Here is a 22,449-nt window from a genome sequence, read left to right as displayed (position 1 = left end):
GCAGCAGGGCCCAGGCTCTAAATCTGGTCTGCTGATTCTAGAATCCTTAGGTTTGTATTCTACTCCACTGCCTCTCCCTGGAAGTAGAAAGAGGGATGGGACTGGTAAAGCAGAGACTCCAAAGATCCCATCTGTGGAGATTATCAATCCCTCACCCACTGGTTCCAGAAGGTGAGAGTCATAAGCAAGCAATTAGGAAATGGCTTCTCGGGGCGCCTGGGTGGCTCAGTCGGTTAAGCGTCCGACTTCAGCTCAGGTCACGATCTCGCGGTCGGTGAGTTCGAGCCCCGCATCGGGCTCTGGGCTGACGGCTCAGAGCCTGGAGCCTGCTTCCGATTCTGTGTCTCCCTCTCTCTCTGCCCCTCCCCCATTCATGCTCTGTCTCTCTCTGTCTCAAAAAATAAATAAACGTTAAAAAAAAAAAATTAAAAAAAAAAAAAAGGAAATGGCTTCTCTTCACCAACATCACAAAAGCACCACTGAACTTCCTTTTTGACCTCCCTCCTAATTACCTCTGGACCTCTTCTGTTCTCCCTGCATTCTTGAAATCCTTTCTCCTCTCTCCTTTGGACTTTGCCTGACTCTTCTCATATCACTTCCCCAATTCCTCTTCATGAAAATCAAACCCATTCTATGTTTCCAAAAATTACCATTAAATCTCCTTTCAACACATAATGCATAGGAATCAATCCTGATTTCACTATAGTGGCATAGAGACATTTGGCAATTGTCTTAATGAAAACAATTTCATTTGTTGTTTACCAGGCATTGTCTTAAGACTTCATACATATTAACCGTTTCAATTCTTGTAACCACAGTGTGAGTAGGGAGCTATCATTATCTCCATTTTATAGATGAAGTAACAGACAGCGAGATACTAAGTAAGTGCCTGAGGTCACACATGTAGCAGGTGGTGAAGTACTTTGTTTACAACCTCTCTGAACTTCAGTTCTCTCATCTTGAAAATAAAAATATTCACTTCACGTTGTTACCAGGCAGAAATGGAATAAACATACATAAAGCAGGTTATGACAATAACTTAGATTCTGCCTTCTTCCTCTAGCATTTCCGGGATCATCCTAAGGTACAGTCCGGAAACTTTCAATTAGATGAGAACACCGGGAGATAGGAGGAGTGCTCAGTTTCTTTCGGACGTGTGGTCTCATGTGTGAGTCACACATGGTTGTGAAGTAAGTACTACGATCCCCGTGTTACAGATGAGGGATTCCAGAACTTGAGGGCATGGACACTCTGCTGGTGACTTGAACCGGAATTCGAACCCACATGTGTATATTGTCTCTCCATCGTTTTATAAGGGGCTCGAGGGGACAGCCCAGCCTCTGGCTCCCCATCTTCATCACAAAGCCACAGCCAGGAAAATAGGGTTGCATAAATTCCACACACGGCCAGTGCTGATGCGACTGCTTTACCTTTCCCGGAGAAATCAAGATGGCGAACCATACTCAAAGATAAAAATAGGTGCAGTCACATTTAATGATCTGGCACAATTTCCACCTCCTCTGATAGGAAGAAAAAGGAGGGAGGGAAGGCAAAGAAATGATGAAAGGAAGGAGAGAGGGAAAGAAGAAAATGTCCCAGGCTGTGGATGATAATGAAACAAAACCCAAAGTGGCATCTCTGTGTTGGTCTCTCGTCCACTTACGGATTTTTTTCCACAAGAGTGTCAGCTACTGATCTTGGAACAACCTGCTGTTCCTTCTCAGCCCTTCGGCCAGGGGGCTTACAGTTACAGAGGCCTCAGAGAAGACCAGGAACGGGCCGACCAGGAACACTCTTTCCAGAAAGGCAGCCGGAGGGAAGAAACTGGCCCCGCCCTGCCCCGCAAGGCCGCCACCAGGAACAGGGCGTTCCTCTCAACACAGGATGTCCACTCACACACGCACACCGCGGTCCTCCTCTATCTCTAGCCACCGTCGGCTCTCCTCGGCTCTCCTGGTCAGTGAGGAAAGCGGAAGGCAAGAAACACTGCCAGGGAAGCCGAAACAAAGGAGGCCCCGAATGCAGGCCACACCCACCACCGTGCCTGCCCTCACACCCACTATTCTTAAACTGGGAAGAGGACAAGCCACCTTAGAATTGTCTTAAGATGGCCTTAAAAAAAAACCTGTTTAGACCTCCTCTGGGCCCCGCATCACAATGACAGAGGAGCTCGAGAGGGTCCATAAACTCAGAAATATGTTAGGGCACACTGACGTGGATCTTTTTTCCAGATGGTTTTCTCAAGTTAAGAACCACTGCACTACCTGCTCACAGTGAGAAAACATGGCTGGGGAAAAAAAAAAATCGTCACCCCCCCACCCCACCCCCCCATGAAGTCTCTTCCTCAAGCCCCCTGGTTCAGTGAGGCAGACCTCCAAGCAAGATCTCAGCCATGCTGTCCCACCCTGGCCCCCATATCCACTTGGGGTCTGGCACCAGAGATCCATGCTTAGGAGCTACAGGCATCTGAATTCTCATCCCTTCACTGCCATTATAGAACCTAAGCCAGGGTTCTATGAACTCTCTGGGAAGCCTGTAGTCCACCTCTTGATGGCTGGTCTGCCCTCACTGCAGCCCCCTGCACACTTCTACAGATTTGTCTTCCCAAGAGAATCTGCCACCTTTATCACCACCATACCTACGGCTCCAGGCCATTAAAAGTGGGACCATAGGGGCAAACCACTTGGGTCTGAATTCTGTCTCCATCACCTCCTATGGGTGTCTTTGGGTAAGTCACTTAACCTCTATGCCTCAGTTTCCTCAATTGTAAAATGGAGATGAGAGTACCTACATCAAAGGCTTGCTGCAGGAATCAGGTGTGTGTATGAAACACTCAGAATGGTGGTGGTATAGTCAGTGCTATGGAAGTATTAGCTATCAGCAGCATCAGCATGACTATTTTAAGAGTTCTCCACTGGCTACCAAGTAAAATCCCCATTCCATCCATAGGCTCTCAAGACCCTCCATGTACTAACTCCAACTTGCCTCTAATCTCTGCACACATAAGCCCTTCCTCTACCACCTGACCCCCAAAGGGGCACCAGACTGGGCTCCCCACCCTTCTACTGAACCTACTGATGTCCCATCAGTGCCTATCGAACCTTCACCATATCTGAAGGATGAGCCCAAACACTGATCACACCCAAGACATTGTCATCAAGAATTCCAGTGGACATGGGGCGCCTGGGTGGCTCAGTCGGCTAAGCATCTGACTCTTGACTTCGGCTCAGGTCATGATCTCACAGTTCATGATACTGAGCCCCACATCGGGCTCTGTGCTCCCAGCACAGAGCCTGCTTGGGATTCTGTCCCCCTCTCTATCTGCTCCTCCCCCACTTGCTCTCTATCTCTCTCGAAAAAAATAAATTTAAAAAAATTCCAGTGGACAGTACTGAAGGTGTTAATGCATCTAGCAGGTTTTGTGGTCCTGCCCCTACCTGCCCAAGAGCCATCTTTCTGGTTTACCACAAAGAAATAACCTTTGTCCTCTCTGGGACTTCGTTTCCTAGCTGCAAAATGAGGCAGTCAGAATCGATGGCTTCCGAAGACTTATTTTGAAGGCCCTTGGGGTTACACGATGTTTCGTTGTTCCTTTGGAATAATCTTTCATTAACGAAGCAGAAGATGTATAGGTTAACCACACACATTTTAATTTTTTGAAATGAATGACTGAAATTGTTTTAGGTCTTAGGTTCCAAGGTTATGAAAAAAACTGTAATTTTACTAGATGCTGTCTAAAATTTCTCTTTATAATTGGAGGATGCTATGACTTATAATCCTTTTTTCCTAAGAGCTTAGAAGACCATTTTTATTTTATACCTTAAATTATCTCATGATGCCTACCACAGTACCACTTCAACCTTCCACGTGGAAAACGATGCGCTGAGTTTTTGCACTAAGTCCAAGCCAGTAAAAAAGAAAACCCAAATTAATTCCCCTACCCCTATTTTCAGCAATGCAAACTTCCAGGATAAATGGTTTTCCATAAAAGTACAGAACTAGCCCCCAGATTTCTTGAAATCCCCAGGGTGGAACTTAGCCATAAAAAGTTTGAAAAGAAGTAGAAAATTTAATAATACCATTACCCTGAAATCCAATAAAGCCTGTTGGAGCTTCACATTTTTAAGAAATCAGACTATTTATGCTATTACCCCTAGTACTGCTATAGTTTCCTACAAAGCCATAAATATACACAACGTAGTTCACCAGAACACTGACTAAGACTATCATAAAAAAGGCCATAAGGAAGATACCGGCCATGAAGCATGGTTCCATGGTACTTGCTACAGCAGGTTCGTGCAGGCTAAGTTCATTTATTTTGAAAATTACATTTCTAAGTCCACAACTCATTGCTTTCAACTGTGAACAACTTTTAATACAAGTTAGAATGTCCTTTTCAGAGGCAGTTTTCACACAAGCTAAAGGTCATACTGAATATCACAGAACAGTTACAAGGCAATCACGGCATACGGGAAAAAGCTTGTAACATCTGTAACTTCTACGATCACTGCATTCAGCTTTAAGTCTCAGAAAACCTAACTAACGGTGAATTCAATAAATAGGAAGTAGTTGGGAAGCTCAGGGTTACTGGTGTCAGTTCAACAGGAACAATGTCAGAGCAGATAGCTCGGTGATGCTTTTGGCTTTTCCTTCGTGCTTGTTACCTCATGGTGACATGAGGGCTGCTATGCATTCAGACACCTTATCGATATTCAAGGCCGAACACGGGCGAGAGCAAGTAAGGGCACTGACAGGCTCACGTGTCCGGTTTTATCAGGATAATAAATGCTTTCCTGGAAACCCCACTCCCATCCCACAGGACTTATTCTCAGGTCTCACCAGCCAGAACCAGGTCACAGGTAGCTGGTGTGAACCAGTTACAAAGAACTCTGGGAAATCGGGGGTCAGGACCCACACATTGGCTTGGACCATCACAACTAGTGTCTGAGACTGACCACCATGCACTCTGAACTAAATGCAGAGTCTGTGAGCAAAATTGGAGCAGGATATAGGCACTGGGTGGGCAATTATTTGTCTCCATTTTGAGTCTCCATCTTGAGGATAAGAAAGTCATCCAATAAATAGAAAAGACAGTTACACAGTTATTTCCTAAGTGTTTTTTGCTCTCCATCTCAAAAGCATCTGTTACATATAAAGTAATGTTTTACAAATTCCAACACCTATAAAAACAAACAAAAACTGGTTAATCTTTAGGTTTGTAAGTTCTGGTTTTTCTCTCTACATATAAACAGATGAAAATTGACAGTCGGATGGCCAAAAGGTGAGTGCTGTGAATACTCATCAGCACCTCAATGAATTCTACAGAGTTCTACCTGAGGTTTCACCTTTCGCTAGGCAGAAAGGCCATTTTAGCTGAGATACAAACGTTAAGGATAGGGTTAAAGCATCCTAAATGTATTTTCCCCACTCTGTTTTCCCTCTTCTCTCATCCACCTCACGATCCTGCCTGACCAAACAAGCGCATCTCTCTACCACCCTGGATCTCCTGTGGGATCATGACACCCCCCCCCCCCCCCCACATAACATTCAGTGCCTTCCCACTGCTCTTGGGAAATTATCAACACCCCTTACAAAGACTCTCAAGTCTGTTCACCCTAGCCTCCTTCTCCAATCCCATTTGTTACCATGCCCTACGATGCCCGTTATGCTCTGGACATCCTGGCCTCCTTTCCATTCCTTGAACTGTCTCCATTCTCACTGACCACAATGAGATTTCCTCAGTTCTTCACACAGCTGGCTTCTCCCATGCTTCAAATCACAGATCAAACACCACTTCTTCAGGGACATCTCCTTATGTCACCCGATGTCCTGTGGGCCCTGTCCAGTAACTCTGTCATGCCACTGACTCCTCTACAGCACGGACCAGAATCCATAATTATCTTCTCCGTTGGGTGGCTTTCCTCTTGTCTGCCTCCGTCACTAGAATGAATGGAAGTTGCAGGGAAGCGGCCACCTTACCTACCTTATTTACTGCTCTGTTCCCCGAGCCCAGCACACAGAAAGGCTCTAGGCTGTTCATTCTGCCATCCTGCTTCTGGGGCCATCTTGATGCAGCGGATCTCCAACTTCCCCACAGGTCACTAGCTCCCTGAGGTAGCCACCAAACAGACACTGCGTCCCCAGGAACTTCCCCCTGCAGTCCCGACCCGGGAATCTCCTCTCCTGCCAGCAGCATCTCTTGCTTGCAACCCCTTCCTCCTCCTCTCACAGCTACTGAAGCAGGCAGCACAGTGGTCAGGAGCACAGACCCTGGAGCCAGACAGCCTGGACTCAAATGCCAACTACACTGGTTACAGAGTAGCCTTAAAGAAGATACTTATCTCCTCTGTGCCTCAGTGTCCTCATCTGTAACTGAGTGATGGCAAGCAGCACCTTTATCACAGACGGATGCCGGGAGGACTAAAAGAACATATGTGAAGTTCTTACGACAGTGTCTGGCTAGATTAATAATATAAATAACTCATTATCATGAACATGTTCTTTGTCTTCACGGGGCTGTATCCTTCCCTTGCAGTCCCGTTTCAACAGGTCCCTCCATGATACCCCACTTCATGTGCACTTCAAATAACACCATGGCACCTGCAACCCCATAGCTGCTCTGCCACCTCCGTGATCTGCATCACATCTGTTCCCAGACCTCGGTCCTATGGAGGAGGAAGCTCTCAAAATCTGGGGTCTGGGTGGTCCTTGAACTTCACTGATCACACATATCCTTACTGGCCTCCCCCTCCTCTAAGCTGCTACACCACGTGATTTGATTTTGCTAACTGTCACCTTTGGTCATGTCTACAGATGAAAACATGAACTCTCTGAGGACAGTATGTAACTCTTCTCCATCCTTGGGGAGACAGCACAGCATTAAGTATAGTAGGTACCATATCAATCCGTATCTATTAATTGGCTCGGATCCGCCCTCCAGCCTTAACTCCACCCTGTTCCTCAATCAGAAAAAAAGGGGAAGCTTTTTTTAAGCCTTGCTTAAACTGGACCCTTCAGTGGAATGAACACGGATTTCAAAAACAAAAGGCTTCTAGCTCCTGACATTGGAAAACAACAGGAAATCCTCTTTACCCTTAAGCAAGCCCCAGTCACAAGAATAGAATGGTAGCAGGTATGCATGATTTAGCTACATCATGTTGGATCTATTGGTATCAAGTTCCAAATAAGCAATATGCAACATAAGCCATTTGGGGAATCTCAGACCCTGGGAGATGGGGATCAACACTTCCCATGATTGGACACTCCTAAGAAAGAACTCTAAGGAGAAAACAAATGTAATTCCACAGATGTAAGTATTTTCCATAAAACTGAAAGGGAGAAAATGATTTAAAAGTCTAGATATAGGGGCTCCTGGGTGGCTCAGTTGGTTAAGCGTCCAACTTCAGCTCAGGTCATGATCTTATGGTTTGTGAGTTTGAGCCCCGCATCGGGCTCTATGCTGACAGCTCAGAGCCTGGAGCCTGCTACAGATTCTGTGTCTGCCTCTCTCTCTCTCTCTCTCTCTGCCTGCCACACTCACACCCTGTCTGTCTCTCTCTCAAAAATAAATACACATCAAAAACAATTTTTTAAAGTCTAGATATACCTTTAACAAAACATTCTCTACAGACAATATGCAATAGTGCGTGCTTGCTATTTTCTATTTCTCTCCACACATACACGTAAACACACAGGCATGCATACACACACACACACACTCATTAAAGGAAAGTCTGGAGAGTACAGAGGCTAACAACAAACTGACCTATCTCATGACTCTGAAAGATGCCAAGTCATTCCTTTCAGAATTCTATGGGTTTCATTTTGCAAGGATTTTTGTGACCTTCTTTCAGGTCAGCAGAGTTCACTTCCCCAGAGAATAATTTCAGGTTTGCATAAATGAGCAAAGTGTCCAGCAAACCTGGAAAAGTAACTCTATCTGCTTTGTTTTCAAAACTGCCCCGTAAAGTCGCATATTTCTCTTCTTTCATTTCCAGAGGTAGCTCCCAGAAGATGGTCTTAACCTCCTAAAGTTTAGATGGAAGATTTCCTCTCAATTACTGCTTTCGCAGGAAGTTCTGTGTCCACCTCCCTGAGGACAACACATTCTTCTCATCTCTCTCTGCGTCAAAATCTACCCACATATACAGAAGACTAATCCATCCCACCATCTGAATTTTCTTCTTCTGAAATTGGGGGAAAGGCTGTTCAGAAGCCCCTAGAGTTGTTGTCCCAAAAATGCTGGGTATGAGATTTGCAGGTACTCACCACACTATGCAAACAGGTTCCTTGTTCATGGAACAAGAAAGTTAGTCTGTAGAAAATAAAAAGGGAAGTCCCGCTTAGTTCCCTCCAAGGACTGTTCTGCCATGTTTTCTAGGCAGACACCAAACAGGCTTCTTTCCAGGGTGGCCACTCCTACACTGGTGAAGACTTGACCCAGGGCCTCTTGGTTCTGCTCTCTCTTGTTACTGCAGGGAGATGCTAAACCCAGAGCATCCACGTGAAGAGGAGAGTTTTTCATTACCAGAACGAAATAAATTTTGATGCAATGTTTCATTTTCTTGAGCATCTTTTCATTTATTTATTTTTAAATGTGTATCAAAGTTAGTTAGCATCTAACGCAACAATGATTTCAGGAGTAGATTCCTTAAGCCCCTTACCCATTTAGCCCATCCCCCCTCCCACAACACCTCCATCAACCCTCTGCTTGCTCTCTATATTTTAGAGTCTCTTACGTTTTGTTCCCCTCCATTTTCATATTATTTTTGCTTCCCTTCCCCTATGTTCATCTGTTTTGTATCTTAAATTCCTCATATGAGTGAAGTCATATGATACTTGTCTTTCTCTGACTAATTTTGCTTGGCATAATACCCTCTAGTTCCATCCATGTGGTTGCAAACGGCAAGATTTCATTCTTTTTGATTGCCAAGTGACACTCCATTGTGTGTGTGTGTGTGTGTGTGTGTGTGTGTGTGTGTGTGTGTGTGTGTATACATACATACCACATCTTCTTTATCCATTCATCCACTGATGGACATTTGGGCTCTTTCCATACTTCAGCTATTATTGGTAACGCTGCTAAAAACACTGGGGTGCATATGCCCCTTCAAAACAGCGCACCTGTATCCCTTGGATAAATACCAAGTAGTGCAACTGCTGGGTCGTAGGGTAGTTCTATTTTTAATTTTTTGAGGAACCTCCATACTGCTTTCCAGAGTGGCTGCACCAGTTTGCATTCGACTGATGCAATATTTCAAACGTCCACCTCAGAAGCAGACTACAGAGGGAATTTTAAGACAAAAAAAAGCAAAAATTTGCAAAGAAGGGATTTTAATTTAGACTACTGAACTTTAATTTCTCTCTCCTGAGAGATAAATATAGAGCTGTCACCTTTCTTTATTACCATTAACATCAAGATGTAACCTTTACTTACTAGACACGAAGACAAGCTCTATTTTATGAGTATCTAAAAATACAGGCAATAGATAGGACTCTGATAAGCAAGTGCACAGCTTTGGTTCACATGCCATGTAAAAATCTAGAATCTGGCTTACTGATTCTGACACATGCACAGAAAGCAGTGTTCTACAAGTGGTCAGGAGTCCATGGATGAGACCGTATTTCACGACACTACAAAACTGGGGTTACTCAGGTGCAAGGCACCTCTGCAGAACACCCATACACTGAATTAATATTTACTAAACGTTCATTTATATTTAAGGTTCTCTGGAAATCAGAGATTGTAATCTGGTGATTGAAAGGTCTTAAAAATCCTACAGTCAGGTTGTGCCAAAGTTCCTAGTCCATATGGTAGGCCAAGATGACAAAGGAGGATTCTGCCTGTTTCAAATATATGGAAAACCTGAATAACATATACCTAACACCTTATTTTACAAAGAAAAACGTCAAAATCACGAGAAGTAAATCCCTGGGCCAGAACTGAAGATGGAACTCAGTCAGTAGAGAACATTAACGCTTGAACACTTGGAAGGCTATCAGAGTACAGTATGGCCTCAATGTCTAAGATTCTGATAATCTACAAAGAAAGGGGCACACAGACCACAGGACCCATGAACCTGGCCAGACAAAGCTGAGCTACCTGCTCTATTCTGGCAGTCACAAAGGGCTGCCCCTCAGTAAAACAACGTCTAGAAAATATTCATTTCCCACCCCTTAAGATTTGCAAGGAAGCTTTTGTTTGGGAGAAGGAAGGAAGGAAGGAAGGAAGGAAGGAAGGAAGGAAGGAAGGAAGGAAGGAAGGAAGGAAAAAAATTTACTTTTCTTAATGTTTGTTTATTTTGAGAGAGTGAGTATGCATGTGCACACATGAGTGGGGGCGGGACAGAGAGAGAGAGAGAGAGAGAGAGAGAGAGAGAGAGAGAGAGAGAGAGAGAATCCCAAGCAGGCTCCATGCTCTCAGTGCACAGCCTGATGTGGGGCTCGATCTCACAAACCCTGAGATCATGACCTGAGCCTGTAATCAAGAGTTGGACACTCAACTGACTGAGCTACCCAGGCACCCCAACAAACAACATTTTTAAAGCCTCACCAATATCAAGTCAAAATCCCAAGACTACTCTTATAGGGAGGTATGGTATCCAAACACATAACATTCATGTAGCCTCAGGTTCCCTGTCCCAAAAAATAATACAAAGACTGGTCCAGAAGCAATGATACCAATGAAGCACGAACTGAAGCAAATGAAAAAAATGCCCTGGGTCTCCACATTCCTATTCACATTGGACTCCCATGGCAAATGACCCCCCATCTGACTGGCCCTCACAAAGTTTAAGACTAAACAAGAAAAAGAGAGATGGCCAACGCAAATGGCACAATCTGCGTCCAAGAGCTAAAAATAGTGGAAAGTCTGAAAGAGGCTTTGTATTGAAACAACTGCAGAATACAAAAACAGGATAGCATGAAAGGACAGCAGGTGAATTTGAAAAAATCTACTAGAAATTGCAAGACTGAAGGAAGGAAGGAAACGAGATATACACACACACACGCACACACAGACACACACACTACGTATTATGTATATAGTGTACACGCACAAAAACACACATGCCTACAAACAAGTTCAAGTTCCATACACTGAAAACAATTCTGTTAGGGGCATCTGGGTGGCTCAGCAGGTTAAGCTTCCGACTCTTGGTTTCAGCTCAGGTCATGACCCCACAGTTCATGAGATTGAGCCCCACAGCGGGCTGTGTGCTGACAGTGTGGACAGCCTGCTTGAGATTCTGTCTCCCTCTCTCTCTGCCCCTCCCACAATCATGCGCACACGCACACATGCTCTGTCTCTCAAAATAAATAAACTTAAAAAAAAGAGAACAATTCTGTTTATAACAACATCAAACAAGAATAAAATACTTAAAAATACATTTACTAAAGTAGAAATCTTGTACACTGAAAACTATAAAACATCACTGAAAGAAATTAAGGGAGGCCTAAATAAATGAAAGCTATCCACGTACATGTATTTGGAAGGCAATACTATGAAGGCAGCAATATATCTCAAAACGATCTAAAAATTAAATGCAGTCCCTATTAAAGAAGTCATCTGGCTTCTTTGCAGAAATTATAAAACTTATCTCAATAAGGGAAAGAACGGTCTTTTGATAAACAGTCCTGGGACAACTAGATATGCACATACAGCAGAATGAACTGAACCACTGCTTGAGAACACATTAACTCAGATGAATCAAACACCCAAATGTAAGCACTAAAATTATAAGTTATTAGGAAAAAAATAGGACCAAATCTTCAATACCTTGGATTAGGCAATATTTATCAGATATGACATCAAAAATATAAACAACAAAAAACATAAACTTAACTGCATCAAAATTTAAAACTTTTTGCTTTGAAGGACAATATCAAGCAAGTAAAAATACAAGTATTTTTCTCCTATTTCTGAATAGGAGAAAATTTTTATAGTAACTAGAATATATAAAGGGTATCATAACCAGAATATATAAAGAAGAAAAGGATAAATAACCCAATTTAAAAATGAACAAAGGAGGGGCACCTGGGTCACTCAGTCGGTTAAGCCACCAACTCTTGATTTGCGTTCAGGTCACAATCTCGCATATTATTATGAGTTTGAGCCCTGTGTCGGGCTCTGCATGCTGACAGTGTGGAGCCTGATTGGGATTCTCTCTCTTTCCTTCTTTCTCTGTCTCTCCCCCGCTCGCTCGCTCACTCTCTCTCTCTCTCAAAACACGTAAACTTAAAAAAAAATGTTTTTAAATGAACAAAGGATTTGAAAAGATGTTCAACATCATCAAATCATTAGGAAAATGCAAATCAAACCCAGAATAACATACTACTTCACAACCACTAGGACAGCTATAATCAAAAAGACAATAAAAAGTAATGTAAGGATGCCAAAAAAAGGGAACCCTCTCACATTACTGGTGGGATTGTAAAAGGGTCCACCTACTTTATAAAACTAAAAATTTCTCAAAAGGTTAGTTACCATATGACCCAGCAATTCTGCTCTCATGTATATACCCAAGGGAAACGGAAACATTTGTCCACTCAAAAACTTGTACGTGAATGTTCATGGCAACATTATTTAGAATACCAAAAAGTAGGAACAACCCAAATGTCCATAAAGGGATGAATAGAAAAACCAAATACGGGACACCTGGGTGGCTCAGTCAGTTGAGCATCATCTGACTTTGGTTCAGGTCATGATCTCGTGGTTCATGAGCTCAAGCCCCAGCTGTGCTCAGCCTGTCAGCATAGAGCCTGCTTCAGATCCTCGGTCCCCCGCTCTCCTCCCCTGCTTGTGCTCTCTCTTTTTTAGAAAACAAAGAAAAACCAATGTGGTATATCTGTACGACGGAATATTATTCGACAACAAAAAAGAATGAAGTGCTGGGAAGTACTATAACATGGATGAAACTTGAAAACATTATGCTGGAGACACAGTAGCTCCGTGGTTTCTGAGGGGGAAGGGTGGGCAATTGTGGTAGTAACTCCTGATGGGCTCAGGATTTCCTTTCAGAGTGGTGAAAGTGTCCTGGAATTAGACAGTGGTGATGGTCACACGTCTTTGTGAATATACTAAATGCTACTGAATTTTATAATTTAAAGGGGTGAGTTCTGTAGAGTGTGAATTATATCTCGGTTAAGGGGAAAAACTCAACGGGCCAATTCAATAAGATCAGACACAGCCAAAGAACGAATTCGTGAACTGGAAGGTAGTTTGGGTGGAAGCTGTAGAGAGTCCGCTAACAAGCAGGGTTTACTCCAACAGGATTTGGAGATTTGCCAGCAGAACAGTGTCTTGGGTTTGGCATCTCTCTATATCCTTCCTTGTACTAAACCTTGCCTCTTACTCCTGTCAGGTGACAGCACTCCGACTTTGACAAGAGTACCTGGCACAGCAATTCAGAGAGGAGTTGCTTGAGAGGAAACTAAGAATTCTCTAAGTGGATGCAGTAACTTCCCACACAAACACATGTGTGTGTTAAGTTCATACAAGAGCAAATAGTTGGTAGTAAATAGAAGGGGAAAAGCACAACATGGCAAGAGAGAAGGAAGGTGTAGCAACCTGAATAATGTTGTCCCCTCCCCTTCAAAGATACTTACATCCTGATCCCCAGAGGCTGTGAAGTGACCTGATGTGGGCAAAATGGATTCTGCAGATGTGATGGGACTAAGTCTCCAAAGGAGGAGAGATTCTGGATATTTTGGGGGGCACTAAATGCAATTATAACTGTCTTTATAGGAGGAAGCAGAGTCAGATTTAACTACAGAAGGGGAGAAGGTGATGCAAGCCGAGACTAGAGCGATCCACTTTGAAGACGGAGACAGGGGCCCCAAGACAAGAACACAGGAACTCCCAGAAGCTGAAAAAGTCAAAGCTACAGATTCTCCCCGAGAGAGAGACTCCAAGTGGAATCAGCCCGGCTGACACCTGGGCAGCCCAGTAAGACCCCTTTCAGACGTCAGGTCTCCAAAATGGTAAGAGAATAAAACTGTGTTGTTTTAAGCCACTACGCAGTACTTTATTACAGCAGCAACAGAAAACATACAGGAGGTAGGAGGGAGAACAGGAAGATTTGGTAATTCAGCCTTGACAGAGATCAAAGAAACTGACCCTAAAAACATACAAGGGCATTTAGAGCTGTTTCCCATCTTGCAAAGGAGGAAACTAAGGAGATATGGGTGAGAAGGATAATGAGTCAGGCGGGTGCAAAACAGTGTGGGCTGTCACGTATAGAAAGAAGCTACCCGAATACAACCAAAGCTAGAGAACCGAGTGTGTTACAAAACAGGATTCGGAAAAATTTGTAATGTGCAAGGAGTTTCCACCCCCCATCAATGCTAAGTAAGTTTTCAAGTAAGTACTTATTTGTTCATTCATTCAATGTATATTTATTGAGCACTTACTATATGTCAGGCCCTGTACTTAATCACATTCATAATGGTTACTCAAAACTTTTCCTATCAGAAGCACACTAGGAAGTGGATGCTATCACACTGTCTCAGCTAACTAAATAAACCAAAACATTATCTTGTGAAAGCATTTTTATTTTTATCACTGCTATTATGTAGTAAAGTGGATTACCTTTACTTATTTGAATGTGATCACTCTCCTTTAAAAGCTCTTTGTCTTGGCCTATTTGCAGACATTTTAAGCAGTTAAAATCCAAGTTTAAATAATACTTCACTACCCATTCATTTTCTGAGTTCTACGTTTGGAATTCATTTGCTCTGATTTTGACCTGGTTCTCCCTACGGCCAAACGTCACTCACTGTTCTTTGTCGAAAATAAATATAATTGAATTTTTCAACTAGAGATTACCTAAATATCATCCAGTCCAACTCCTCAATTTACAGATGTCATAAATAAGACTCAGTTATTTTTTTTAATTTTTTTAAAAATTATTTATTTTCAGAGAGAGACAGCATGAGCAGGGGAGGGGGAGGGAGGGGGAGAGAGAGAGAGAGAGAGAGAGAGAGAGAGAGAGAGAGAGAGAATCCCAAGCAGACGCACACTGTCAGCACAGAGCCCAAAGTGGGGCTTGAATCCATGAACCATGAGAACATGATCTGAGCCGAAATCAAGAGTCTGATGCTCAATGCACTGCACTGAGCCACCCAGATACTCCAAGACTCGGTTGGTTCTAATAACTTGTCCATGCCTTTAGCTCTACTTGGCAGGCCCAGGTCTGGACTCAGGCCTCCTGTCTCCCTATCCAGGGCTCCGCAGCAATCACAGGCTGTTTGCTATCAAACACAGAGTTCTAAGTGCAGGGACTCTCCTATTTTAATTAAACTCCTCAGGTTATTGCCATATGAAAACCCTGGCAACTTGTCTTTTTAAAGAACTAGACATTTAACTTAAAACCAATAGAGGGGCACCTGGGTGGCTCAGTCGGTTAAGCATCCGACTTCGGCTGAGGTCATGATCTCACTGTTCCCAAGTTTGAGCCCCAACATCGGGCTCTGTGCTGACAGCTCAGACCCTGGAGCCTGTTTCAGATTCTGTGTCTCCCTCTCTGTCTCTGCCCCCCTCTCTCTCTCAAAAATAAACATTAAAAAATTAAAAAAAAAAATAATAACACAATACAAACCACACACAATGAAAACAAGTTACATTATCTGCACAAAAAGAAGTTGAGTTTTTTTACATTTGCATCACACATATTTCATGCAGCTGATTTTCGACTACTGAACAGATAAAAAAAAGTTAAGCCTCAATATGAGGGGGAAAAAAAGAAAATGCAAACTATAACAATAAGGATAGCATTTTTAACCTATCATATCAGAAAGTGTTTTTTATCTTTGCGTTTCCAGAATAGGAAGAAATGTTCAGTCTTCACACAAGGGCAATGGAATGGAAATAGATACAACTTCTCCAGAGGGCAGTTCGGGTGTGCATAGCAATGTCTTTATAATGTGCAAACAACCTTTTAACTCAGCGGTTTCACCTATGGCCATTTCTTAAGGAGAAAAATAGAGTTACGAGTGATGATTAATCCAGAAGGACATCAAGAGATTGGAAATACCCTAAATGCTCAACAGTGGGTGATTGGTAATCACGATATACCCGTGCAATGTAATAATGTGTTAGATTGTTAAAAATCACATACTAAAAGAAGATTTAATGTCAGAAATTTGCATGATGAATTAGTGACAAAAAGCACATCGTAACATAAGACATGTTGTATGATCACAATAATGTTTAATCTAAAGGTACCAATGCACCAAGACCATAAAAAACACATCCAAAATGTTAAGGATGGGTTTTTTTTCTTTGTGCTTTTCAGTATTTATACATTTTCTAAGATAAATGGATCTTTTTTCCTCCCATCAGACAGAGGAAGAATTTAATCAGCGTTATTTTTAAAATCTTGTTCCTTTAGGGGCACCTGAGCAACCGACTTTGGCTCAGGTCATGATCTGTTTGTGAGTTCGAGCCCCGTATTGGGCTCTGTACTGACAGCTCAGAGCCTGGAGCCTGCTTTGGATTCTGTGTCTCCCTCCCTCTCTGTCCCTCCCCCACTCATGTTCTGTCTCTCGCTGTCTCAGAAATAAATATTAAAAAAATAAAAAAATAATAATAAAAAAAATAAAATCTTGTTCCTTTAACATTCCCCAATTCCAATATTCCCCCACTGTTCAGGGAATCTTACTACTAAAACTATGAGACTCCCCAAGGACTCCTCAGCTGTGATCACCAGCATCTGGACAATCCTGCAGGACTTCCTCCCACACCAGGAAAACCGATTAAAACCAGAGCAGAAAGCCCCTCTTTTGGGTGACTGTGTCATTTCCTGCCTGTCCTGGGCACTGAAACCCACTTGACTATTAATGATCTTGAGCACTGCTCTCAGACTTCTGGACTCAACGCAAATTCTGAAAGTTTCCTCACACCCCAGCTGAGTTCAGAAACTCTGCTCCTTCCCACTCCCCCACCACCAATTCTGTCCAAGGACGCTTTCCACTAGCATGTGATCTCTTAGGCCAGTGCTTTCCAAACTGGGAGCTGAGACCCATTAATGGTTATTGAAAATCGTTGTAACAGGTCCTAACCAGCCCTTTTTTAACCATGGTAAAAGTTGTTCTTTAACGTCAAGCAGCCTCCCTGCATTCAACTGTTTTTACTTCCTCCCTCTGGAATACCACACAGATAGTCTACCGCTGGCCACAGCTGGTTTTAAGCTGCCAGGAAAGTAAACGTACTAGTCTAGAAAGATATTTATGACACTTTGTTGAGTAAACACCATGGACGACATTATCCCATTTCTGTAAATAATCAGAAAATAAATATATCGAGAGAATATTTGACTTACAGAAGGGTATTCAACAAAGGCATAAAATGGTTAATCTCTTGGTATGTGGAGGTGTAAGAGCTTATTTTCTCTTTATTTTTAATTTCTTCTATATTAAACATGTATTACTTGTATGATTTAAAAGTGTTATTACCATTATGGTATTTATTACTATTACTCTTTCTACACGAAGTGCTCTCTTAAGGCCTCTGTGTCATTTGTGGCTCCCGAGTTTAACTGGGTAAAAGAGGAGACAGAGACAGATGTCGGCATTCTTTGATGCTGAATCTTGTAGGTCTTTAAGACCTGTATTTACCAAAAGCCCTGGTGTGGAGAACTTGTGAGTGGATACCACCTAAATAAATGATCACCAGGTCACTAGACAACCCCAGTGTAGGAGAGAATACAGATGGGGACAAGGTCAGGCGGGGTGGGGTGGAGGGGATAAAACCCAGGCTCAAACTGCAACTCTGCTCTGACAAGTTACTTTTCTGTTTCAAGCGTCAGTTTTCTTATCTGTGAAATGGGGATAACACAATGAATCTTTACAAACCAATGCCTTTCATGGCACCTGGGTGGCTCAGTCGGTTAAGCATCCAACTCTTGATTTTGGCAGAGGTCATGATCTCAGGGTTCACGAGATTGAGCCTCATGTCAGGCTCTGCGCTGATAGTGTGGAGCCTGCTTGGATTTCTCTCTCTCTCTCCCTCTCTCTCTCTCTCTGCTCCTCCCCTGCTCTCTCTCTCTCTCAAAATAAATAAACTTAAAAAACAAAACAAAACGAAGCCTTTCATTAATGACACCAAGGAAGTCAAGAAGGGAAGGCCAAAAGAAACGGTTGTGTGTGCCTGTCACTGTTTAAACGTTTGAAACAGAAATTTCTTAAGTGCAGAAAAGGAGGAAACAGCTACCCTCTGAAAGAGGGAAAGGAAGGTGAAAGCAGAGCCAGGGGTAGGTGAGCAGCACATGTTGAAGCTACGGACTGCCCTGGAGGCAAGCTCGGCCCAGAGCTCTGGAAAATGCTTACGGGGGCTTCCTGCAGACAATTATCAGATCGCATCCCAAACCCAAAGTGATGCTACAATTATCTAAGGATCTGCCATAGATAAAGCACTGTCCTCGCAGGCAGAGAAGATGAGGGAAGTGGAAAAAGAGTTTAGTGTCAAAGTTCAGACCAAGTATATAAAGATTCCAAAATATAAAGAGCCATTTGGGACATAAGCGTCAGGAGGGACATTTAAAAGCTACCTGGGCACATGCTACTACTATCTGGGAAACCAGGGAAGCTTGCTGGGAATGAGGGCAATTCTGCTACACCCTAAAGCCACAGTAGAGTTGCAGCAGGTGGTCAAAAGATGGATCTGAATTCCAGAGAGGGAACGGCACAGGGACCCAAAGGCACCAGTATGTCTCGGTGGGAGGAGCCCACTGAGGCTAGTGTAAGATATCTGCTGAGGAGTAATACTACCAACAAAAACTATTATTAACCATGAGTCAGGGGTACTAAAATAAGGGGCAGCGAAAGAAAATGTGGAGGACTCAAATGTCAGGGTGACCTTCTCGACGAGTGGGGATGCACGAAACATTCTCCACGGGGATGCCATTAGGTGAATCTGGCTGGATGTATGAGTCCAATTTGCAGGGAGAGGGACTGCAGGCCAGAGGTCAGGAGACTATGGCCACAGTCCAGATCCTGACAGCTACAGCTGGCGCAGCTGAAGGCACGCAGGAGAATGGCTAGGTGCGAACACACAAAACAACAAGGATGCAATCTTATTAGCCAGTCCCAGGATAGTTTTCAAACTCTAGTCTCAACACAAGCACTAATATCTGCATGAAAAGAGTGGGGAGATCACCTCTAGCTATTGACTTCTTATTCTGGTGTTCAATGGATGCCATGCCCCATTCCACCAAAGAACAGCATCCTATCCTGAAAGAAGACAGTGCTGAAAGGGAAAATGATGATCCTAAGACAGAAACATTGAAAATCTAAAACTCCAATTTGCCATATGAGCCTCAAAAATTGTTCAGAGCACAGCACTGTATACTATCAACCCTAGACTCATGGTTCTGACCACACTTAAGGACAAAATTATAAACTCTACAGAGAATTTCTTTTCCCTTGAAATATTTTCTCTCCTCCAGGGAACATTGTGGCCCTGTTCAGACCTAGTACCGGTCCAGAAACCCCAGGTCATCTTAATTTTCTTGCCTCAGGTGACAGGAGACAGAGCAGCTGAGGGTAATGTTTCCTACCACTAAGAGGGGCCACTAAAGAATGTCAGCTGGAGGTTTCAACAAGCAAATCTTATTTCGTAATCAGGAGAAGGGAGATACAAGGGGGGAGAAAGGGGAGAACGGAAAGCACACCACATAAAATAAATGATGGTTTTTTAATATACGGAACTAAGGGTGCAACAACACTATTAAGGAGACGAAAGGCACGAAAGGGTGAGAACGACATTCTAGTTCCAAGGAACCATCTGTGTGCCCACCACAAAATGCAGCCACTCATCTTCGTTCCCACCCGGAAAAAAGCACCATGCACAGCAGAGGCCTCTGGGAAAGGCTAGCACATCCCTGGCATCCAGGAAGGGTAAAACAAGGACGTTTTTCTCCTAGAGAGTTCTTCCTAAGTCAAGTGAAGAAGAAATGCGTCCTTTCAACTACTCAACAGCCCAGTCTGCTGTGAAGCTCAAAGCCCCCTTGGAAAGCTCCAAAGATGTATGGTGAATCACTCACGAAGACAGTGAACGATGAGCTGGTCCACATACATAATTTTCTAAGTAAATTTACTTCTTCCACCCTGAGAACCCTGACAACGTTCAAACTCTTAACCATTTTGAAAGATGAATTTCTTCAAAATATATTAGATTGAACCACATAAAATTAGCATTTTTGTAGGACAAAACTGGTCAAAAAATAACAAATTCATATGTTTCAATCATAGTACATGGCTTCCAACTTCTTTCACAGCAGGAATAGGCAAATTTTTTCTCAACAGGACAGATCGCAGATAGTTTAGGCTCTGAGGGCCAAGAGGCAAAGTAGATTATGTAGGTGCTTACATACCCATTTAAAAATATAAAAACAATTGTCAGGTCCTACAAAAACAGGTGTAGGCTGGATTTGGCCCATGGGCTAGTTTGCTGACCTCTATCTTACAGTGTATAAAGGTAAATTTTTTCTGATGTTCACTATGAAAACTGCTAATTTTAGGGTAACATAATAATGCTGTTGGAGGATACTAAAGTGTACGTGTAAAAGCTGTTTATCCCCCCGCTGTGGGCTGTTATCGCTGGTGGTTGGTCTGAATCTCTGCTCTGTTGTCAGCTCTCCCTTCCTCCACTGCTTCTAACAACCTGGCTTATATTTTAGAAGCAATGGTCTGGGGGAGGGTTTGAGGGCAGTTCTAACTTTTCTATGAAGAAAAACATGGAGGTGTACAAGGAAATGGGACTTGATATGAATAAACATTGAAAAGAATATGGGAGCAAAGGCACTCTGGGAAATTACCCCAAGCACACCCCTGATTTGAAGCCAAAATTCCAGAGGTCCAAAGGAAGCAACAAAAGCAAATAAATATGTAAACAGCTGGCCCAAACCTAAAAGTCTAAAGGGGCAAAAAATAAGTTTAAGACAAACTCTCCTTTATAGAAATAGGAGAGATTATTAAAGGGGCAATAATAATTTTTCTCCTAAATTAATCTGAGATAGAGACAAACAGGAAAAGGCCACAACAGTAGCCATTCCTGAAAGACTATAATTGGAAAAACAAGTTTTGTGAGACACTGAAAGTCATCGCTGAGGGAATCAGGAGTTTCCTCCTTTGGAGAATGCTAACAAATAAAGAGTCACGGGCTCTCTCCTTAACACGTATTCAACAACGCCATGCCCAGAGGACTTCTCTTCTGGGTCCGGGAATTTTTTTACTCAAAAGAATTGTAAAAAGCAGTGGGAAATGATTTTAATTTATGGCACTCCTACTGTTTCAAATGTTATATATTGTGATGAAAAGGAAAACTTAAAAAAAAAAAAAAACCCCTATCTATGAGCGGATGCATTGAAACAGAAGAGGGAGACTACTGCTGATACATACTTCTGGCTTTCTATGGCCACTGGATTAGAAAAAGCCTAATTTAAATAACATTTCCCATCATTCAATATTAAAAACGTACCCTAGAGCAACGCATCCTCCTGCATTTCTAAACACTCTCATTTAAATGTTACAAACCTTTACCGCAATAGTCTACAATGAAACTTAAAGGAAAAAAGAAGAGGGACCAATCCCATACGTACATGAGCTGCCTGGGTGACAGTGAGCCTCCGGGTACCATCTGCCCATAGCGACCAGTCAGCACATTAGCAGGGGCCTCGGCAGTTTCCAAGTACTCAGGAAAGACTGAGATGGTTAGCTGTCATGAGGGATGGGGGTGGGGGTGGGGGTGAGACAAAAAAAAAAAAAGTAGAAACAAAACAGATTTAGGATAATGACTGCATTTTTTTTCATTAAAATGCTAATGATGACCACAAATTTCCAGCTAACCACATTTATGAATTATTCATAGTCACATGCAAGATGAAGTCCCCCTGTCACTGCAGGCGCACACAGAGCCTACTGATGGTTAGCATGTGGCCCCTGTAATAAGTGTGACAGAAGTGCAGGTCACTGCAAGTCTATCCATCAGGGCTGGCCCTCCCTGGCCCTCTTCAGAAGACCAGGCAATCCCACCCACATTTTGTTGGTGTTCCCCTCAACTCTTCCTTAAAGTCAAGGAACAACTCTAGCCTGGTTCTTTGTTGTGACATCTGAACTAATATCCTGTAAAAACTCTAAAAGCTTGAGAGAAAAAAAGAAATCTGCTGTACTGGGTAGAGAAGACATCAGACTGATTTTTTAAGAAAACTTTCCATTGAAGTATTACATAAATATAGAAAGAGTACACATACCATTAAGTAAACAGCTCAATGAATTTTCCTAAACTGACACACCAGATCAAAACCTAGAACATTATCAGCACCCCAGAAGCCCCCTTCATGTCCCCTCCTGAAGTCAACTGAATGCAAAGATTACTTCTGCTCATTTTTGTAGACATCACATTGATTTGCTGTCATTATTAATTTCTCATTTAAAAAACATACACTGAACACT

The 22,449-nt window shown here is 42.8% G+C and overlaps 1 protein-coding gene across 9 annotated transcripts in view; it reads right to left on the bottom strand.

The window, feature by feature from the left end:
• The window catches only part of APBB2 (amyloid beta precursor protein binding family B member 2), a 382,950-nt gene that overhangs the window by 216,219 nt on the left and 144,282 nt on the right, over positions 1-22,449 (bottom strand). For 8 of the 9 annotated variants that reach the window (XM_042984641.1, XM_042984643.1, XM_042984639.1 and 5 more), the window contains exon 4: positions 21,597-21,712. In XM_042984641.1, the coding sequence (XP_042840575.1) occupies positions 21,597-21,642 (46 nt within the window). In that variant the 5' untranslated portion in view covers positions 21,643-21,712. Of the gene's footprint in view, positions 1-8,268; positions 8,291-21,596; positions 21,713-22,449 lie in introns of those variants that run through there. The other variant, XM_042984644.1, reaches the window with a different exon arrangement.

Source organism: Panthera tigris, chromosome B1, assembly GCF_018350195.1.
Source record: "Panthera tigris isolate Pti1 chromosome B1, P.tigris_Pti1_mat1.1, whole genome shotgun sequence".
Taxonomy (NCBI): Eukaryota; Metazoa; Chordata; class Mammalia; order Carnivora; family Felidae; genus Panthera; species Panthera tigris.
This window is presented reverse-complemented; position numbering and strand designations above follow the sequence as displayed.